The 18,252-nt window shown below is 37.4% G+C and overlaps 3 protein-coding genes across 3 annotated transcripts; 1 reads left to right on the top strand and 2 right to left on the bottom strand.

The window, feature by feature from the left end:
- Nucleotides 1-416: 416 nt before the first annotated feature.
- LOC103414775 (prefoldin subunit 1-like) lies at nucleotides 417-3,135 on the bottom strand. The gene is made up of 6 exons (XM_008353147.4): nucleotides 2,905-3,135; nucleotides 2,765-2,818; nucleotides 2,568-2,673; nucleotides 2,408-2,414; nucleotides 2,203-2,287; nucleotides 417-660 (listed from the first exon to the last, which is right to left on the bottom strand). The coding sequence occupies exons 1-6, from the start codon at nucleotides 2,926-2,928 to the stop codon at nucleotides 547-549; spliced, it is 390 nt and encodes a 129-aa protein (XP_008351369.3). The 5' UTR covers nucleotides 2,929-3,135; the 3' UTR covers nucleotides 417-546.
- A 1,140-nt stretch (nucleotides 3,136-4,275) lies between these two features.
- Nucleotides 4,276-9,576, top strand: LOC103424168 (probable serine/threonine-protein kinase PBL17). The gene is made up of 6 exons (XM_008362256.4): nucleotides 4,276-4,926; nucleotides 5,728-6,032; nucleotides 6,669-6,804; nucleotides 7,830-7,966; nucleotides 8,253-8,376; nucleotides 8,825-9,576. The coding sequence occupies exons 1-6, from the start codon at nucleotides 4,863-4,865 to the stop codon at nucleotides 9,349-9,351; spliced, it is 1,293 nt and encodes a 430-aa protein (XP_008360478.3). The 5' UTR covers nucleotides 4,276-4,862; the 3' UTR covers nucleotides 9,352-9,576.
- Nucleotides 9,577-12,209: 2,633 nt separating this feature from the next.
- Nucleotides 12,210-17,112, bottom strand: LOC103424169 (TORTIFOLIA1-like protein 2). Its single transcript, XM_008362257.4, has 8 exons — nucleotides 16,764-17,112; nucleotides 15,723-16,466; nucleotides 14,972-15,166; nucleotides 14,780-14,882; nucleotides 13,707-14,362; nucleotides 12,823-13,530; nucleotides 12,552-12,717; nucleotides 12,210-12,459 (listed from the first exon to the last, which is right to left on the bottom strand). The coding sequence occupies exons 2-8, from the start codon at nucleotides 16,371-16,373 to the stop codon at nucleotides 12,455-12,457; spliced, it is 2,484 nt and encodes an 827-aa protein (XP_008360479.3). The 5' UTR covers nucleotides 16,374-16,466; nucleotides 16,764-17,112; the 3' UTR covers nucleotides 12,210-12,454.
- Between the last annotated feature and the right edge of the window lie 1,140 nt (nucleotides 17,113-18,252).

Here is an 18,252-nt window from a genome sequence, read left to right on the forward strand (position 1 = left end):
CGCCCCGGAGGCAGCTTCGAGTTTCGTTTCAGGCCTAACTATTGGAGGACTACACGATTCTATTGCAGCTTTCGATGGAGTGGCCAATTTCGTCGGTTCGACATTTTCGTACACAAAAGGGATGATTGCAGGCATTGTACATGGATGATCACAACTTTAGGCCCGTGCAGGTGCAACCAAGACAACAAAAACTACGATAAATGCTATCCGTGGGACAAGGATTAAATTTGGAGGGCGCATAACATGAAACTAAGGGTTGTTTCCCAAATTTTGTTCGTCTTTCTGTTTTTCCTTGGAAGTTTGATCTCGACTACGAACAAGTTTTGGCAGAGAATTTGTTAACTTGCTCACGTAAATACAAATAACTTGCATAAGCTGCTTCATCTATCAAATGTCGCCTATCATCCATGACAATATATGAAAACACTACGTTTATATTATGAAAAGGAGGCAAGCTGAGAGGAAAACAAATAAATACTACAAATTTCTTGTTTTGTTCCGAATGGAAAACAAAATCACTGCAGAAAAGTTTCACGAATTTAAAAGTTACATTACAGTCATGGACATTATCTGGCGAGCAAGACCGGGATCTTGGTTCAATAGCTCCCTCAGGTTGCTCTCCACCTCTGCAACCTGTTTCTCGATGTATTCCTTTGAAGTCTGTCCAGAGCAGGAAAGAAACAATTTAATTCCAAAAAAGTCCAGAAGATGGGTAATAGCAAGAAAAGAGTTTGCAAACTTCTAATCCGCACGAATGGAAAGATATAAATCCTGAAATACAAAAGAAATTGAAGCCTATGGCAATCCCAATAACACACTTATCCCCACAAACCCTCCGCTTCCTCTCCTCTATAACTTTCAGTAATCATTTGTTTTTTTCTTTCTGTGCCTCCCACTCAATAGCTTCCATGTTCTTGCTCTTTTGCGCCTTCCAAAAGAAAATGTTTTCGGCAAACAAAGAAATGCACAATTTGGGATCATCCATACTGTAATTCATGAACGTGATAAGAAAAATTTGTACACTAGTTTATACTATTACTCCAGCATGGTTGCTGTTCGCTAGCTAAATGTCAACCAACAAGTCACTACATCTTCAGGAAAACTTGCTTAATTTTTCACCTTCTAGAAACAACAAAGGCTCATTGCTTAATCTTCACCTTCTGAAAACAACAAAGCCTCCCAGGAGATGACCCACGTCTTAGCCATTGACAAATTTTCGTAAATTGACACACTAATTAGAATGACATTCTCATTCTTTCCTAGTTATTGCCTCCGTGTTCTATTAGCTGTCATGAGTAATAAAGTGCCCTATAAAGATGGTCAGAGCTTCATTTAAGCATTTTACTTACTCATGTTTCAACTTTTTAGACAGACTGAACTGAGTCTGAAACTAAGTAACAGCATAAAACGAAAGTTACGAGAAATTAGACATTCAGGATTATGGGATATTATCAACTTGGCATGCATAAAATCATAAACTACCGTATCTTTCAATCTTAACAGAATTGAAATAGCACAATCAGAACCGCACCACATTTACATGTGGCCATTTGAGCGGAAGAAAAATTAACAATATGATGAACCTTTGCACAAAATGGATGTTGTTATCTGTCTTTACATAAGGAAGACAAATTGTATGTGGAGTCAGGGTAATGCAGAAAGAAGTCTTCAAGAAAGACGTGCACAATGTAGAAAACTTTGCAAGGTAAAACAAGTTCGTAAATGGGGACTACCAATGAGGTGACGCAAGTCCTTCAAGTTCATATACATTATGATGGCAAATTTCATATTTTAAAATGAAAACAAATTTCAGCAAGTATTGATTCTATTGTGTTAGGATGCCAAATGGCATCTCTGTATTGGATATTGGTTTGTACAACAGTCCAGCTATGATTATTGGTCAATGGATAACTAATAGTTTGTTTTAGGTTGAGCTTTTGGATTTAGCTTATATACTAGCAATTGTTACCAAAGGTCTCGAGTTGAATATTGTGATTTGTATCTGGAACTTTGTAATATAATTCTTGTGCACTCTGGGTTAAGGTTTGAACGGGGTCTAATTTATTGATACCTAAACACTGGCATTCTCTAAAAGGTTAATTGAACTTTTCTCTCTCACCAAACGAAACAAAACAAAAGGTGCAAACACACTATAGAGGAAGAAAAGGGGCCATTATTATTCAAATGAAAGCAAAGATATACCTGGAGCGAGGCTATTGCACTCTCACTATCCTTGAGCTTTTGTTCCTGTTCATTCACCAACACCGACTTCGGCTCTAAAACAAACCTGCCCACCATAAAGTAACAGAATGTATCATCAGAGAGTATATCAGACAGCACCCAAATCAACAACAAGACCCGAACTACTCCATCTAATTTTATGTTTAAAACCGGCAACGAAACTCACGTTCTCCCTGCAAAACAGATTAAACCCAACAAAATTCATCAAATTTAAACCCTAAAAGCACTATCAAATTTAAATATCAGAACCCAAAAGGACCGGATCAACTTTTTTTCCCCAAATTAAGACTGAGAACAGAGAAAATGGGTTGATTGAAATGAAGTACCTATAGATTTGTAAGTATTTGAATCATCAGATAAAGGCCGCAGCTCCTCCAGGGTCAGAAAAGCACGCTTCTTTTCTCCTTCTTTGTTCCGCATCTGCGTCTGCACCTGAAACCCACCTCAATTCTCAACCAATAAGTTCAATTTTCACCGTGTGTTTATGATTTATTAATTAAAAATAATACGGATGAAAAAAAACCTGCTTCAATTTCGCAGTAAGCTCAATCATGCGGCCTTGAATCTCCATGAACGCCTGCAAAAATTTGATTGTTCTGGTAAGTAGAAGCGAGCAAGATACAGCTGAAAATCGAAAGAGATCGAGAGACAGAGGGGACTTACAGCTCGGTTGGCTTCGTCGGCCATTTTTGCAAGATTGAAGCTTTCTGAGTCGGAGCGCGAGGGAGGCTGAAAATCAGAATTCTCAACTCGCTACCCATCTTCACTCGTCAGTGATGATTTGGTAAATGGGTTTTGGGTATTTGGGTCGGGTTTGGCCCTTCTATAAATCCATTGGCCCAAATTAGTAGAGGATGCCTGCCCGTGAATTCATTGGTGGGGTGTCAAAATCTTCCTAGGGTGTCTTTGTTGCATGCTAAACGCGTTATGTTTTTGCTGGTCAAAAATCAATGATTCAATACCCATGACAACCATCTGGCGCACTCGCGACCTGTCTGGTTATGCATGTTCAGCTCATAATGCATTAATTAGTAAATTTTGTTAAAACTTGGTAGAAAATATGATCTCTTCTTTTATAAGTGAGTAGTGTAATAAATAGTAGATAGATTGTTTGAGCAATTAGAGAATTTCAAGCTCGTATTTCACATAGAACAACTTGGCCCTAATGAATTATATATCGGTCAAAAAAAGGCTAAAATATTTATGTGAGTCTTTCTAACTTCTGAAATGATGGACTATGACGAAAGTATTAACTAATTATTTAAGAAAAAAGGTTAGTAGCATAAATGTAAGAATATTACACTTTCTTTTGTTTATGATGGTGATTGAGGATTTTCTTCGAATGTCCTTGAATCACGTATGATTGAATCATAAATGACAGGGTTATTGGCTTATTACCATTTTGTACACCATCGATTTTACAACTCATAAAAACAAGGACACGTCGCACCTAAAGTGGATTAAAGCAAACAGGTAAGAGGAATATGCGAAACAAATACTTCACGCCAAAAGAACAAGAAAGTGGCATAGTACCTTGTCGGATTCTTGTAGGCTCATCCTAAGTGGGTGCCTCCTCTTAAAAGTTCCGTTTTCCTAGTCATTTGGCGGTTAACGATTCAAAATCCTATACTGTTGGATTTGTTAATCAATGTTTAAGATTAAAATATGAATCAATTTACACTTCACATTTTATCTTAAATCAAAAGGAATTGTCATGATATTTTAATTATCTGGTGATTAATATGATAACCAAGACAACGTCTTTAGTGTTATAAAAAACGAAAATTAGTGTATATTTTCCACACCAAAAATAGAGACGTTTAGGGCTTTTCAATCTAGTCTTTTGGGTCAATTCAACGAGACTGGTACGCTGTTGTCGAAGACTTGGCAAAACACAAAACAAAGTGACAGAACATTGCAGTGGTTGAATGAATTGGACTAAAACAAATAACCCCAAAAGAAAAAAAAACACACAATCCATCTTTGAATTTCGATTGACAAAAAACCCCAACTCGGATTTAAGATTTGGAGAGAGAGAGAGAGAGAGAGAGAGAGAGAGAGAGAGAGAGAGAGAGAGAGAGAATTCTGAGAAAGGAAAGGAGACAGACCGACCAGAAAAGCCATTGTTTTTAGAGATTGAAGCAATTCGGAGTACGTCTGGTTTGGCGCTTTCTTCGCCCCAATGCCCTCCAAGCTTGACAAATAAGGACCAAATCTTTCTCTCTCTTCAAAAAATAACTTACCCTCTCTCTCTCTCTCTCCCTCCCCTTTTTCACCGCTTTCTCTCTCCTCCCTATATTTATCTTCTCCTTTCTTCATCCTTTGAGTGGCTTTCTGGTGGCCCAAGAAAAACAAACCAAAACACACAAAAAAAAAGGGCACAAAGTCTATCTTCGTTTCCCGGCGAACCCACATCGGAAAGTTCGTACTTGTGCTCCGACCCAGATCCAATCCGGACCCGAATTCCAACCCCACATTGACAATTGATAGATGAACCCACATTAGATATGTATGTGGGTCATTGAAGCTTTTCAGTTGTCAATGGTAATAGTTGGAGGAAGGGAACGGGTTGACATGTAAAACCGGATTCGGGTGCGGACACGGGCTTGGTTTTCAGATTCATGGGGATTTGTTTCAGTTCTGAAAAGGACCAGCATTCCAATTATACACACGCCAGTCCTCAAGGTATTATTTATTGCATCATACAATTTAATTTCACATTTATTTCTGTAAAAAAACATGGAAAATGGATAATGTTGCTTGCTGCCTTTAGATGCATTTTGCAGTTTTTCAACTTTTTTATTTTAATTACCATATTAATTTTTTGGGGGATCTTTTTGGTCTCCTGGAAATGCATGACACAATGGCAGGGAAAATTTTGGGTCTTCTTGCATTTTTATAAATTTGGTTTTTTAAGAAACAAAGTTTTTGGTTTTTAGTTTTTGTCATTTGTCGCATTTTCTAACGAGGTGAACGGATTTGAAGCGTTTAGTGAAGTTAGTGGATACTTTTTTGATGAAACATCATAGGATTTTCATGTTAGAGTTGATTGTGGTTTCCTTTTTCGTGTGTCCTTTAGAAGTCGTAAGTATTTTGTCACATGAAAGTAAGTTTACTTCTTGAGTACGGTTCTGATATACGTGAAGTGTATTTAAGGTTCATTCTCTGCATTTTCTGCGGCCAAAACGATTTGTTCTTCACTTTCCATGTTTCAAAATTTTCGATCGTTTCTATTGGTGATGTGTTGTTGTTGTTCTAGGATTCATACAGCCAACCCCACTTAGTGGGATAAGGCTCTGTTGTTGTTGTTTCTCTTATTGGATATACAAAACAACTGTTAGAGATGAATTTGCTGAGAAGAAACCAGAAATACCATTCTTTCTATGTTAGTATAATGTTCAACAAAATTAGTGATGTGGATTTTTCGGAAATATTGGGTAACTGATAGAATCACTTTTCTCTTCTTGCGAAAAAATTCAAATCAAGTACGAGGTGACTCTGTTGTATCTCAAACTCCTCGTAGAACATCATCAAACACCACTCCTTTGGCTTCCAAGAATGTCAAAGACCTTCGCCAAAGCCCCGGATATATCAATGTCAGCATCTTTACTTACGATGAGATGAGTTTGGCCACAAAACGTTACCGGCCAGATCTAATTCTTGGTGAGGGTGGGTTTGGAGTTGTATATAAAGGGGTTATTGATGACACCGTGAGGGCTGGATACAAGACCACGCAAGTTGCCATCAAGGAGCTTAATCGAGAAGGGTACCAAGGTGATAGGGAATGGCTGGTATTTGACTTATCTTACCCTTTTATCTTATTTAATTTCTGAGAAATGAGTCTTTACTGTAGTCAATTTTTGAAGTGGTGCAAGTCAAAGGTTTTATACGTGGTTTCCATATCATTCATACAAGTTGCAGTGCACATTAACATTCTCCCAAGCAGTCCCCATTTCCCTTCCACTTCTCATTTCGTGGTCATGGTAGGATAGTACACACCTTTACTATCGGAATGAATTTAATCTAGCATGTTTTAGAATTGGTTATTCCCAAAAGTTATTTTTGGAGCAAAAAAATGAAACATGTATGGCGTGTTGCGTGTTTTTCTTAATAGTGAATTGGCTATTTGGGGTAAAATCAAAGATAGATATAAGCGAGAGAAGTTTATTTTAAATTTGTATTGCAAGGATCTTCTCAAGGAGAGAAAAATATGAAAAGTCATGGCCTGTGAATTGGCTTTAGAAATGAATACAGTAGATGATATTCTCGCTTAAACAGGTATCATTCTTTCAACAATTCCTAGTTCAGTGGACAGGAATGTTGGAAACCACTGAGAGACTTTATCATCTGATTTCTATTAACATTTTTTATATGCATAAAACAAAAACAAAATTTGGTCCTTTTTTCATTGATTGTTGGTCTTGCAGGCAGAAGTTAACTATCTGGGACAGCTGAGTAACCCTAATCTTGTGAAGCTGATTGGGTACTGCTGTGAGGATGACCATCGGCTACTGGTCTATGAATACATGGCAAGTGGCAGCCTGGAAAAACATCTTTTTCGCAGTAAGTGTCTTATGCCATCAAAATTTCGTGGGATGTTGAGGAAATGATGTCTTATGCCATCTATTTCTCAGTTTTTTTCATCCCTAATCCCTATGCTTCAACATATCATGTACCACCTTTTAGTATTTCTTGTATTCTTGTCTTTCCTTTTTGGGTAGTCTTTATTCTATCTTTCATTGGCTTTCCCACACTCTTTTAGGTGGGCTTCTAGAATTAAATGTCTTTCACGCTCTTAATAATGTTAAAAGTCAATTGTTGAGTTTGACTCGTATCATTTTCTTCTTATCTTTATGCTAAGGAGGTAATTGGAGCAATGGTCCTTGAACTTTAGTCCAACTGGAGCTTTTGTCCCTAAACTAAAAGTTTGTGAGTTTTGCTCCCTTTGTAATAATGTGGAGCAATGATCCTTTTAGCTAACTTTGTTAGAACATCTACATTTTTTGTCCTTTCAAAACCCTTTCTTACGGAGTTAGCCAAAAGGACCATTGCTTCACATTATAACAAGTTCAGGGACCAATAGTCATGGATTTTTAGTTCAGGGACCAAAGCTCCAATTTTCTCTTATGCTAATACTTATTTTCTTCTTATATTCTTCATTTTACATATTTGTTTCACTTCAAAATACTTGTAAACTTAAAACCTGTGAATGGAGATTGACACTTTTTCATCCTCCTTTATTTTTATGTTGGCCATGAAATGACATTTATTAGATGTGAACAAGTGTTTTGTGACCGGAAATGTTTCCATTTGTTCAACATCTGGAATGTTATGGATCATTGCTTATACCAAGTATGCTGCAGGAAGTGTATTGAAAATATTAATCTTCTCCAAACTGCACATTGATCCACCAACTGCTAAGATATCTCAAAATTACTGTATTATAAATATTCGATTGGGTGTTCTATTTGATACCGTTGACACGTGAAGAACTTACTGGATATTGTGTTCAATTTTGAATACCATCGATAGAACATTGTGCCTCATTTGCTTAATGTCATAATCATCTCTTTTGTTTTGGGTCGAAGGAGTGGGCTGTACGCTTACATGGTCAAGAAGAATGAAGATTGCTTTAGATGCCGCAAAAGGGCTTGCTTTTCTTCATGGTGCAGAGAGACCAATCATTTACCGCGACTTCAAGACTTCAAATATCTTGTTGGATGGGGTTAGTTGTCTTCTCATTGTTATCTTTTACATTGTGTTCATAACTGTTGAGCATCTAACTTGAGGTGCATTTGGAAAAATTTAAAAGAAAATAATTTTCCAATGAAACCCAAACCAGAAGATAAACTCCACATGGACACTAATTGTCATGATTCTTTATCAATTTCTGGCAAACGAAGAGTGGTATTTTATGATTGAATACAATTATGCATGACTAGGAAAATGAGTGATTTCTTGTGATTAAATTATGCTGGTTGTTTTTACTGAAATTAAATGATAATATGCAGGATTTTAATGCAAAGTTGTCAGACTTTGGCCTTGCAAAGGAAGGGCCAATGGGAGACCAAACCCATGTTTCAACACGAGTGATGGGCACGTATGGATATGCTGCTCCCGAGTATGTTATGACTGGTGAGTGGTTTCATGCCACCGATTTATATGATAAAACATTATTCTTTTCTTGATGGAAACAGACGATTATTGCAGTGGTTTCTCAGGGCATCTTTGTAGTCCTTCATTGTTACACTTGGTTGACTAAAATCGCATCATATGCAGTGGTTTTCATCATGGTTTGAAGGAAAAACTTAAAAGAAAGTCATATTTGAATATCGATAAGAAGAATCCCGTTTCTCTCTTCCTCACTCTTGTGTTCTCTCTCCATATACATAAAATTGATGAGTCAGTGCTATTGTATGAATGCTTATGTAGATGAAACAATATCTGTTTCAAGCCTATCTCAACTTGGTTTTCATAGCATTATACCTTATAACAAGAAATATGACATAATTCCTTATTGTTGGTAATATTTACATGATAGTATATCATGAGTCATGACTAAGTATTAACTTGATCCAAACAGGGCATTTAACCGCTCGAAGTGATGTTTATGGATTTGGAGTGGTACTACTTGAGCTGCTCCTTGGAAGGAGAGCAATGGACAAGAGCAGACCCGGGCAAGAACACAACCTGGTTGAGTGGGCTCGCCCACTCTTAAACCATAATAAGAAACTTCTGAGGATCGTAGACCCTAGACTGGAAGGGCAGTACTCACTTAAAACAGCAATGAAGGTGGCCCATCTGGCATATCAATGCCTTAGCCAAAACCCGAAAGGGAGGCCCCTTATGAGCCAGGTGGTTGAATTGCTCGAGTCTCTTCAGACAGCAGGAAACCATGAACTTCAAAGTGGAGAAGGTGGTGTGACTCTTTATGAGGCTCCCAAGGGAACCTTTGGAACTACCCCCATGAAGAGAGACCCGAACAGAAGAGACGGTGAAAGGGGAGGAGAGGCACATAGGAGGAGCAAACCGGGAAATGGAGGGAGCAAGAGTGAGCCTATGAATGATTTTGATCGTAGTAACTTGTCTCCAAATTTTTGTGTCACTTGAAAAGTAGCTCCTACGTACGTTAAACTTGTAACTAGATAGTGGATGGAGGGTTGAAACTGTACAAGATGATATCAGCTGGTCTATCCATGTGGTGTTTTTGAGTTAAATCCATTTGCCGGGGCCGGGCCAAAATTGTTAATTGTGATTAACAATTTAACACTTTGTAAGTCATTTTCTTACATTTTACTTTAATCACTATCATATCATGTACGATATGATTTTATATTTTCGTTATATTACTGTAATTTAACACAAGGTATCGTATCATTTGACATTATTGCCCTCACCAAATATGCCTTAAATCGGCCAAGAACTTGAGTATCAGCATATCTCATGTATTTATGATCATGTTTAACTCTTGAATCTTGATACGTCTTTAGCCTGCATTAATGATGTTCAAATTTACATTGGTTCAAATTTATTGTCTGTAATTTTATTTGCTCACTGGTGGGGATTTTAATTTATCATCTCTACTTCTGCAACACTCCTCCATGGGGCTCAAATGTAATCCAAATTTGTATTTGGCACTTGTTTAATGAATACTAGTTTATGCACACACACAACACAAAGTGCCTGAAATTTTTTACTTTTGTTTTTTAAATTAAAACAGAGAGGATGAGAGATAATGTGGGACTGGGGAGAAAGAGGTCTTTTTATTTTTAATTTTTTTATATTAGAGATGTTCAAATCACCTCTAAGTGATGCTTAAACAAAACAAAAACAAATTTAGGTTTGTAAGTTACGTTACTGCCCTTAACTTTTTTTATTGTAATAGAAGATTAAATAGTTTTTTCACCCTCTTTTGATTGACAAAGAGAATTCTATTCATATGTAGTTTAGATAATAAAATTAAATTAATTAATGACCTCAATTATCACCGCAACTAGCTTTATACACACAATAATTGCGTTTAAATTACCGATGAGTTAATCTTTCTTCATTAATAGGTACGCAACTAGCTTTATACACACAATAATTGCATTTAAATTGCCGATCAGTTAATCTCACCTAATCTTTCTTCATTAAACTTAAAAGAAAAGAAGAAGAGACAAACGGAATGTTAGAGCATGTCCAGCCCATGCCCAAAAGTTGAGCAACTAGGCAATTATTGCCCAAAAATTCAAGAAAACTGCTCCAGCCCATAACCTAAAGTAGGGCAATTGAGTGGGCCCAAGCCCGCTCGACAAACCCAATAGGCAATTCGTGCCTGGTCCCTTGTCCGAGTTCTATCTGACGTCAGCATGATGTCAGCTACGCTTTTATTTTTCTTGTGCCAAGCCTGTGCAATACACGCCGGCGGGGTGGTATGTCAAGAGACAAAAAAGCGTCGTGGAGACTGCGATGTAGGCTGTCAACACGTAGTGAAATCTGGGCCTGTGGATCTCCAACGGTCCTTATTAAGTAGGGGAGTTTTAACGAAAAGCCCACGGTACTATTTACTTTAACAAAAAACCAAATTTTTACACTAAAAAGTCAAACCTGGTACTATTCACTCTACCCTTTATTTTGTTCTTATCATTAAAACCCAAAGTTTTCAAGCCCTTTTCATTAGTTTTCCTTATTAATTAGGCCTTTTTTCGGGTAAAACAAATTGAAAATTTTCAAAAAATGAAAGAAAAGGAAAGTGACCAGTGTGCCCATGTGGCACAATCTGATACACTTAATTGAAATAATCTAACAGTCATATTAATTTGGTTGGAAAAAATTTCTACACACAAAAACAACAAAGCCTTACTTCACTAAGTGGGATCGGCTGTATGATTCCTAAAACGCCATTACGCTCGATTTTGTGCCAAGTCTTCCGTTAGATCCAATTACTCGAAGTTTTTTCTTAGAGTCTTTCAAAGTCTTTCAAAGTCTTCTTAGGTTTTCCTCTACCTCTTTAGCCTTAAGCACTCTATCTCGTAACAGCATCTTTTAATTGGAGTACACGTAGGTCTTCGTTTCACATGTCCAAACTACCTTAATCTATTTTCTCTCATCTTATCTCAATTTTAGCTACTTCTACTTTACCTCGGATATCACTGAAACCTTAATCATGTCATTTCTCGAGTGTCCACAAATCTAATGAAGCATTCTCATCTCCTCTACACTCATTTTGTGTACCTATTGATGTTTGATCGGCCAACATTCCGTGCCATAAAGCATTGATGGCCTTATTGTCGTCCTATAAAATTTTCCCTTAAGTTTTAGTGGCATACAACAGTCACACAACATACCTGATGCATCCATTCAGCATGTAATATATGGTTAAGTTCTCCATCTAATTCTCTATTATTTTGTAAGATAGATCCAAAATAGCGAAAGCGTTCACTCTTTAAAAAATAAATTAAACTAAAAAAATAGAGAAATTTTTTTAAATGTAATTTCAAATAATGACACTGTGGTGATAGGATTGGTTAAAAATTATGTTAAAAATTAATTTGGTTAGAAAATAATGTTAAAAATTATAAAAATACAAAAAAATGGAAATGTTTTTTTTAAACATTTCCTATAAATACCCAACCATACTCTTTCACAAAAATTGTAATTTCGAATAATGACACGTGATGTTGACAGAATTAGTCAAAAATCCTATTTAGAATTAATCATAATATTATCTTTTTATAAATTTAAAAAAAAAATGCAAATTGCACGAGCAATTGATTTGCGAGATGAATATGCACTTAGACAATTAATATTCACCAAGGCAATAATTGTATATTGCCCAATTACCCGTGGACTCGCTTTTATGCTTTTTTCAACAACAACATCGTCATATCCCACTAAGTGAGATTTGCTTTTACGCCTTTATGCTTTTCAAGATCAAAAAAATAAATTGATGTGTATTAAAATGGAAACTTCAACGCCGCTGAGTCGCTGACAACAGAAAAACTCTTGGTTTTCATTACACGACAGAGATAACAATGTGCACATTAAACTACGTACTACAGGAAAGGAAATTCTAATCCAGACTAAGATTCTAAATGACCGCACTATCAACCCTCGTCTGGCTAAAATTGTATAAACACCACTTCAAATTTCTAAAACAACAAATTACCAATTGGAATCTGCAAGTTCCATAACATCATAACCTTGGTTCGTTATCCGATTATCATGAGCATTAGCCTGCAGAAGTAGGAAATCATCGTTAGCGAAGGCATGTCGACGGATCATTTTTAGAATCTGCACTCAAATTTCAAGTGTTGAGATGAAATTACCCCATAGATGGTGCAACTTCACAGCTAACTGAGTGACAGATCTTCTCTCTGAAGGATTGGAAAATTCCATATTCACAGCTTCCTCAATGGAAGACAAGAATTCATGTTTTGCTTTCACTGGCAGGCCAAGGTAGTTTGGTCCATGCGTGGTGCTCAAGTCAGCAATCTAAACGAGTGAAAAATCATCTTAAGCGTTAACATTTCAATTTGGAACACATGTCAGTTTCCAAGTAAAAATTATGTTGCATATATCATGTATGAAAGCACTTGCCTGCTGCAACCAAGGAATTACGGTGTTGATAAACCTTTGTTCTAGGAGATATGAAGTTAAAGTGCTGAGAACATCCCTGGCAGTTTTAGGCGACAAACATTCCAGAACAGGACCAGTTCCATCAAGAAGCTCAACCAGAACAATTTCATCACCCGAACAAAGAGCTTCCACATATGCAGAGTCTAGGTCCCCTTCACATAGGAAACCTTTCACTTGTTTCCAGAGGTTATTCTTACTTTCTACAACATTTTGTCTAACTTTGGCATTAGAAGCTGAAGAAAACATAGCATCTGTCCTTATTTGACCATTACTTAACCTCTGTGTTCCCTGCCCAGGAATTTTCCTGATGTCTTTCCCAGTAGGATTCCTGGTAAGCTTCCCCATATTGCTACTCCATGTCTCTGCACCATGTCTTACAGAATTGTTTGTTCGGCTCCTGCCAGTTGTGTTTTCCACCCAAGTATCAGAATGTTTCACGGACAACATTGAAGGCTGTCGGCTGGTTATATCTATAGAAGGCCTTGGAGTGCTTGTGGAGAGCCTTGGAGAATGCAAAGTTTGGCTCTGTTTCATGAGTTTGGAGGTTGCTAAATTTGAATGGTCCCTCTTGTGTTCAAAGTTCTGAGCTAACCGGTCCACAACATCCTCTAGACCCACCACCCTTGTTTGTAAGACAGACAAGCTATCCATTATGCCCGATGTAAACACCTGTTAACAAAGTTTAAACCAAGAAAAATAGAGGGTTTAGAATATATAGAGAAGAAAATACGTATATTCTAACTTCTGAGCAATATTGTGTCAAAATGACCAGCATATCAGAGTTTTTCTCTAGGAGTTTTACACAATCGGTGCAGCTACTAACATACATGCATGTCTTTATGTACCTGTAAAAGATCCATTAAGTTTGACTGCTTGGTTTCAATCTCCACAAGTTGTTTTCTAATGCAAACCACTTCATTGACCATTTGCAAACAACACCCATGTGGAGCATGGGAACTAGATTCTGTCATAGTTGAATCCAGACTTCTACGGTCGCGTATCCTTTCAGAGTACATCTGTTTCTCACTACCACCAATCTCTTCAGCTGAAAACTGTTGATTTCTTCCCGCTGGCTTCTGCAAACCACCCTTGTCACTGCTATGAGTCACAAACTTTCCCTCTAAGTCATCAGTGACAAGATTTGACCCAGAAGAACACTCTTGTTTATCATCCATAGGCACATATTCATATCCATTGTCCTGTGTGTTTGTAACATCTGTACTCGTCCTTTCTAAAGTCTTTGTAATAGAGCTACCCTCAGATTCTTCATTCTGAAATTCGGGCAAACAAGCATTGTGGGTCTTTGGAACTGCAACTTCAAAATGCCAATCATCTTCACTGGAACGTTGATGACTTTCCCCATAACTTGGACATGTTTTTCTAATAGACAACGGAGCTCTGCTCTTAGTTAAGCCAGTAACAACTTTCTTGTGGGCGAGATCCTTCCGTCCAGATTCACTGGCACTAGTAATATCGCTGTAGTCACCACCAAAGAAATTTTCTGAAGAAAATTGGTATAAGCATTATGAGAAGTAACAGGGATAGCACAGTTAAAATTCTGCAGAACTACAAAAGAAAAAGAATGACATCTTTATTAATTAATGCAGGCTATCTATGCTACTTTACTTTCTAATAAAACTGAACAGCTACACCCTAGTAATCCTCAGATTTGATATGCATCACAAAATGTCCGTAACCCATTGAAACTGCACCAGTTTCCAGTTCTTGTCAGCTTAATTGAGACTTTGAGAGTTGAGACTATCCAGAAAGAGCACAAGAAAGTAACAGAAAACAAGTATAAACAATTATGCATTTATATCTTTATGGGAGCATCCAGCGGAAAAATAAGCATTGAGGCAAAATCCAGCAAGTAAAATAAATCTTAAAAATATTAAAGAACAGGAACCGGTCATTAAACCTTTTATTGAAGATCCAGCTTCTGAAGGTTCAGAAGTATCAGGTCCTGGAAGACTTTTCCAGCACTGTAGGGCCTGCAGGACTGTGTCCCTAACTGGTTTCACCTGCAACACAAGAAGCACCAAGAGGATCTAGTTTTAACCATCTGCCTGAAAGAAGATTATCCAAGTGTAGATTTTTAACTAACACTGACCTTGTCAAAGCGACATGATTCAAGGGAACGAATGCAGGAAGCCTTAAAAGAGCCCATGAAAGATCCACCACTTGAAGCTATTTCCCCTAGTGCTATGCAAGCAGCTTTGCGTGTTGTCCAGTCACTACTCTTCAGAGATTCTTCTATGCTAGTCATTGCAGCGGAGAGAACATTTTGTGTTGGAGCACCCCCTGCCTAGAATAGAGTATCGAATTAAGCCCATACAGCAAGGATATTCTACCACACAAATTACAAAGAAGTAAACAACACAAGTGGTATTAAAAAATGCAGCAAAATAAACACAAGCATACGTAGCATCAAAATAGGTTGTTGAGCAAGTTACTAGACAAGTGGTGCTGTCCAATCCCATTCAATGATTAATTGAAGAACGCACTATGCCATGATTCAGATTTGAGAGGAAACACCATATAGCATGTTTTGCAAACAGAGACTGAAAGAAGATTACTTTGTACCAAAAATAAGTACACAAACTAATCATATTGATGCATATACATCAATCTGTGTATATATAATAACTTTTGTCTCAAATTTCTTTCATTGCCATACCTTGAATTGAAACTCAACATAAAAGGCCTCTCCAGAATATAACAAATACTAATTCAAAGGACGTGCAAATAGAAATCCTTTAATTCATACAGCATTTGGAAAAAAGAACTTTTAATAGCAGAACCATAATACATAACCTGTAATATCATGACTACTAAACTTACGTTTGAGTTTGAAAATTCACCTGGATAATGCTTCTGTTCAATTCAATGATTGCAGGCTTTGCCATGAAATGTGGGTTTTTAAGCAACTTTATTGTTCGATTCAACATGGGCTGCAGAATTGAAACTGGAGGATCACGAGTATTGTCAATGACCCTGGCTAAGCACAACGCTGAACCCGACTGCACTTGCCTGTTTTGTTCACCCATAGCTTCAAAAAGTGGCCTGACTAAAACAACAAAGATCCCATCACCCTCGCCTGTATCATTACTCAGTTTTGATGCTAAAACACCAACAGTCTCCACACATGCATCCCTCACAACTGAGTCTGGATCCCTGAGCCGCTTAACAATGCTGGCAACCATCTTGCCGAGATGCATTCCAACAAGCCCCTCATGATATCTAACTAATGTACCCATCAGTCTAATACACTCCTTTCGAACTGCACTCTTTTGTTCCGAATCTGTATCCAAAATACAAGACAGAAATGGAGCAAACCCATCTGGAGTTAAGCACTCAGCCATTTTCTCTAGTTCCTCAACGCCTAATTGGTAAGTATCCCGATCAGCAAGCTTGTTCATTGCAATAACTACCTTGTGTTTTAGCTCGAAAACCACCTGTTGCGCAGTGACCCTCGCAGGTCCCCTCCCTTTAACAAGTGCGTGTCTTTTCATCTTGAATTGCAACAAAAAAAAAGACCCAATTTCCTAATTACACAAGATTAATTCCCTTCAATGTTGGGGCTGCTAATTCAAACTATTGGATTCCTGTAAAGCCAAGGTAGAAAACAAACCAAACATGAATTATCATACTACCATGGTGAACTCAATAGCAACTTAATCAATAATAAAATGCAAAAATTAACCCAAAACTTGAGTTAAATCTCTAAAAATACAAAATAAATAAAAAGATTCACTTCAAAGAAAAATCCACAATCTTTTAATTAGTGTTTTGAGCATCACAAACTGAAATCCAAAGTATAATCTTCTGACATTTACGAAAGTCTATTCATTTTATAAAATAGGAAACTCTAGAACCCTAGAAATTTGAAACGAAGCACGTACAGATCATATTCTCCGTTGGTTCCACAGTGGAATTACTCGCCGGATTAGGAGGCTTTCGCGTTGCTACATCCGAGCAAAGTATCAGAGCTTCCTCCGCTCCCATTTTCTCTTATTTTCCGGCGCTTTCTCGGCACCCAAACAAAAAATGTAGAGAGAGAAAGAGAGGATAAATTTTGAAAGAATGGCTTTGAGATTACCGAAATTTGAAAATATTATAAATTATAGAAAAGGAATTAGTAAAATACTCAAAAGAAGGAATCTCAGGGAGCGTTTCAGGGACGGAGTTCGAGAAAATCTGGAGAGAGAGAGATGATGATGGGTTTGGCTTCAAATTTCGCGCTTCCTGTTTGGCTTTTCAAATTTAGAAAGGGAGCGTTTGGATTGGATGATGGGGTATTTTGGACCATTGATTTGAGCCTTGGGGTTTGAAAGAGACACGTGGAGCCCTTAGACACGTGGAACCATTGATTTAAGTTTCTCCATGATTTCAACCCAAAGTGAACAAAAATTGAATCTAAATTTTCTCCATGATTAAATATTGATTTCAGAATTGCCACTTAGTATTACGATCTAATGGTATTTCACTTTACTTGTAAGTGAGAGGCCTTATGTTTGATTTTTACTAAGGGTAAATTTGAACCACGTTATTACTAGTCTATTGTGAGGCTTAACTCACTTCCCCACCCTCTTAATGTAGATAATATTGTTTGTTCAAAAAAAAAAAAAACATATTGATTTCAGAACGGAATAACTTGCATCATTATCTCAATTTGAATTCAAACGTGACTTTGACTCACACTATGTTTTGAGAAATATTACCATCCGAAAAAAGAGGAAAAAAAGGGATCTTTGTCTAAGAGCAACTCCACCCTTGGTGGTTGCTCGGGGGACAGGCGAAGGGAAAGGGCCCGAGGGTCGGTGGATAGGCCTCCAGTGTTGGGCAGCCTGAGTGAAGGTGGGAGCCCGAGGGCCAGGCCAATGGAGGATTGCCAGCCTTGCAACTCGAGGTGGGTGTGACGTCAGGCTGACGCCAGGCTTGGCGTCGATCCTTTTTTTATTTTTTTTGTGTTAGGTGCGTGCCCCTCACTCGCGAGTGGGGGTGCGTCAGCCGACAGCTTTACAGGGCACGGGGCCCACGTGCCAGTTTCAACAAGTGACCGTTGGGGAGCCACGTGGCTTCCCACGGTCCGTTCGATCTCAATGGTTCTTTAATATGAGCCGTCCGATTTGAAACGGTAATAAAAAACTGATTTAATATCAACCATTCGATTTGAGATCAACAGTTGATATTAATCTACTTTATAAATTAAAAAAAATAGTTTTAAAATTAAGAAAAGTTACCGTTGTGGCACGTGGCATAATCTGGAGCATTAGAATTTATTTATTTTTAAATCCAACGGCAAAGATTAATTATTTGAATAAAAAAAATTAAAAATTGTAAAAAATCCGAAAAAAATATCTGAAAATTAAAAAAAAAATGTTTCTACTT

Source organism: Malus domestica, chromosome 13 (genome assembly GCF_042453785.1).
Source record: "Malus domestica chromosome 13, GDT2T_hap1".
NCBI lineage: Eukaryota > Viridiplantae > Streptophyta > Magnoliopsida > Rosales > Rosaceae > Malus > Malus domestica.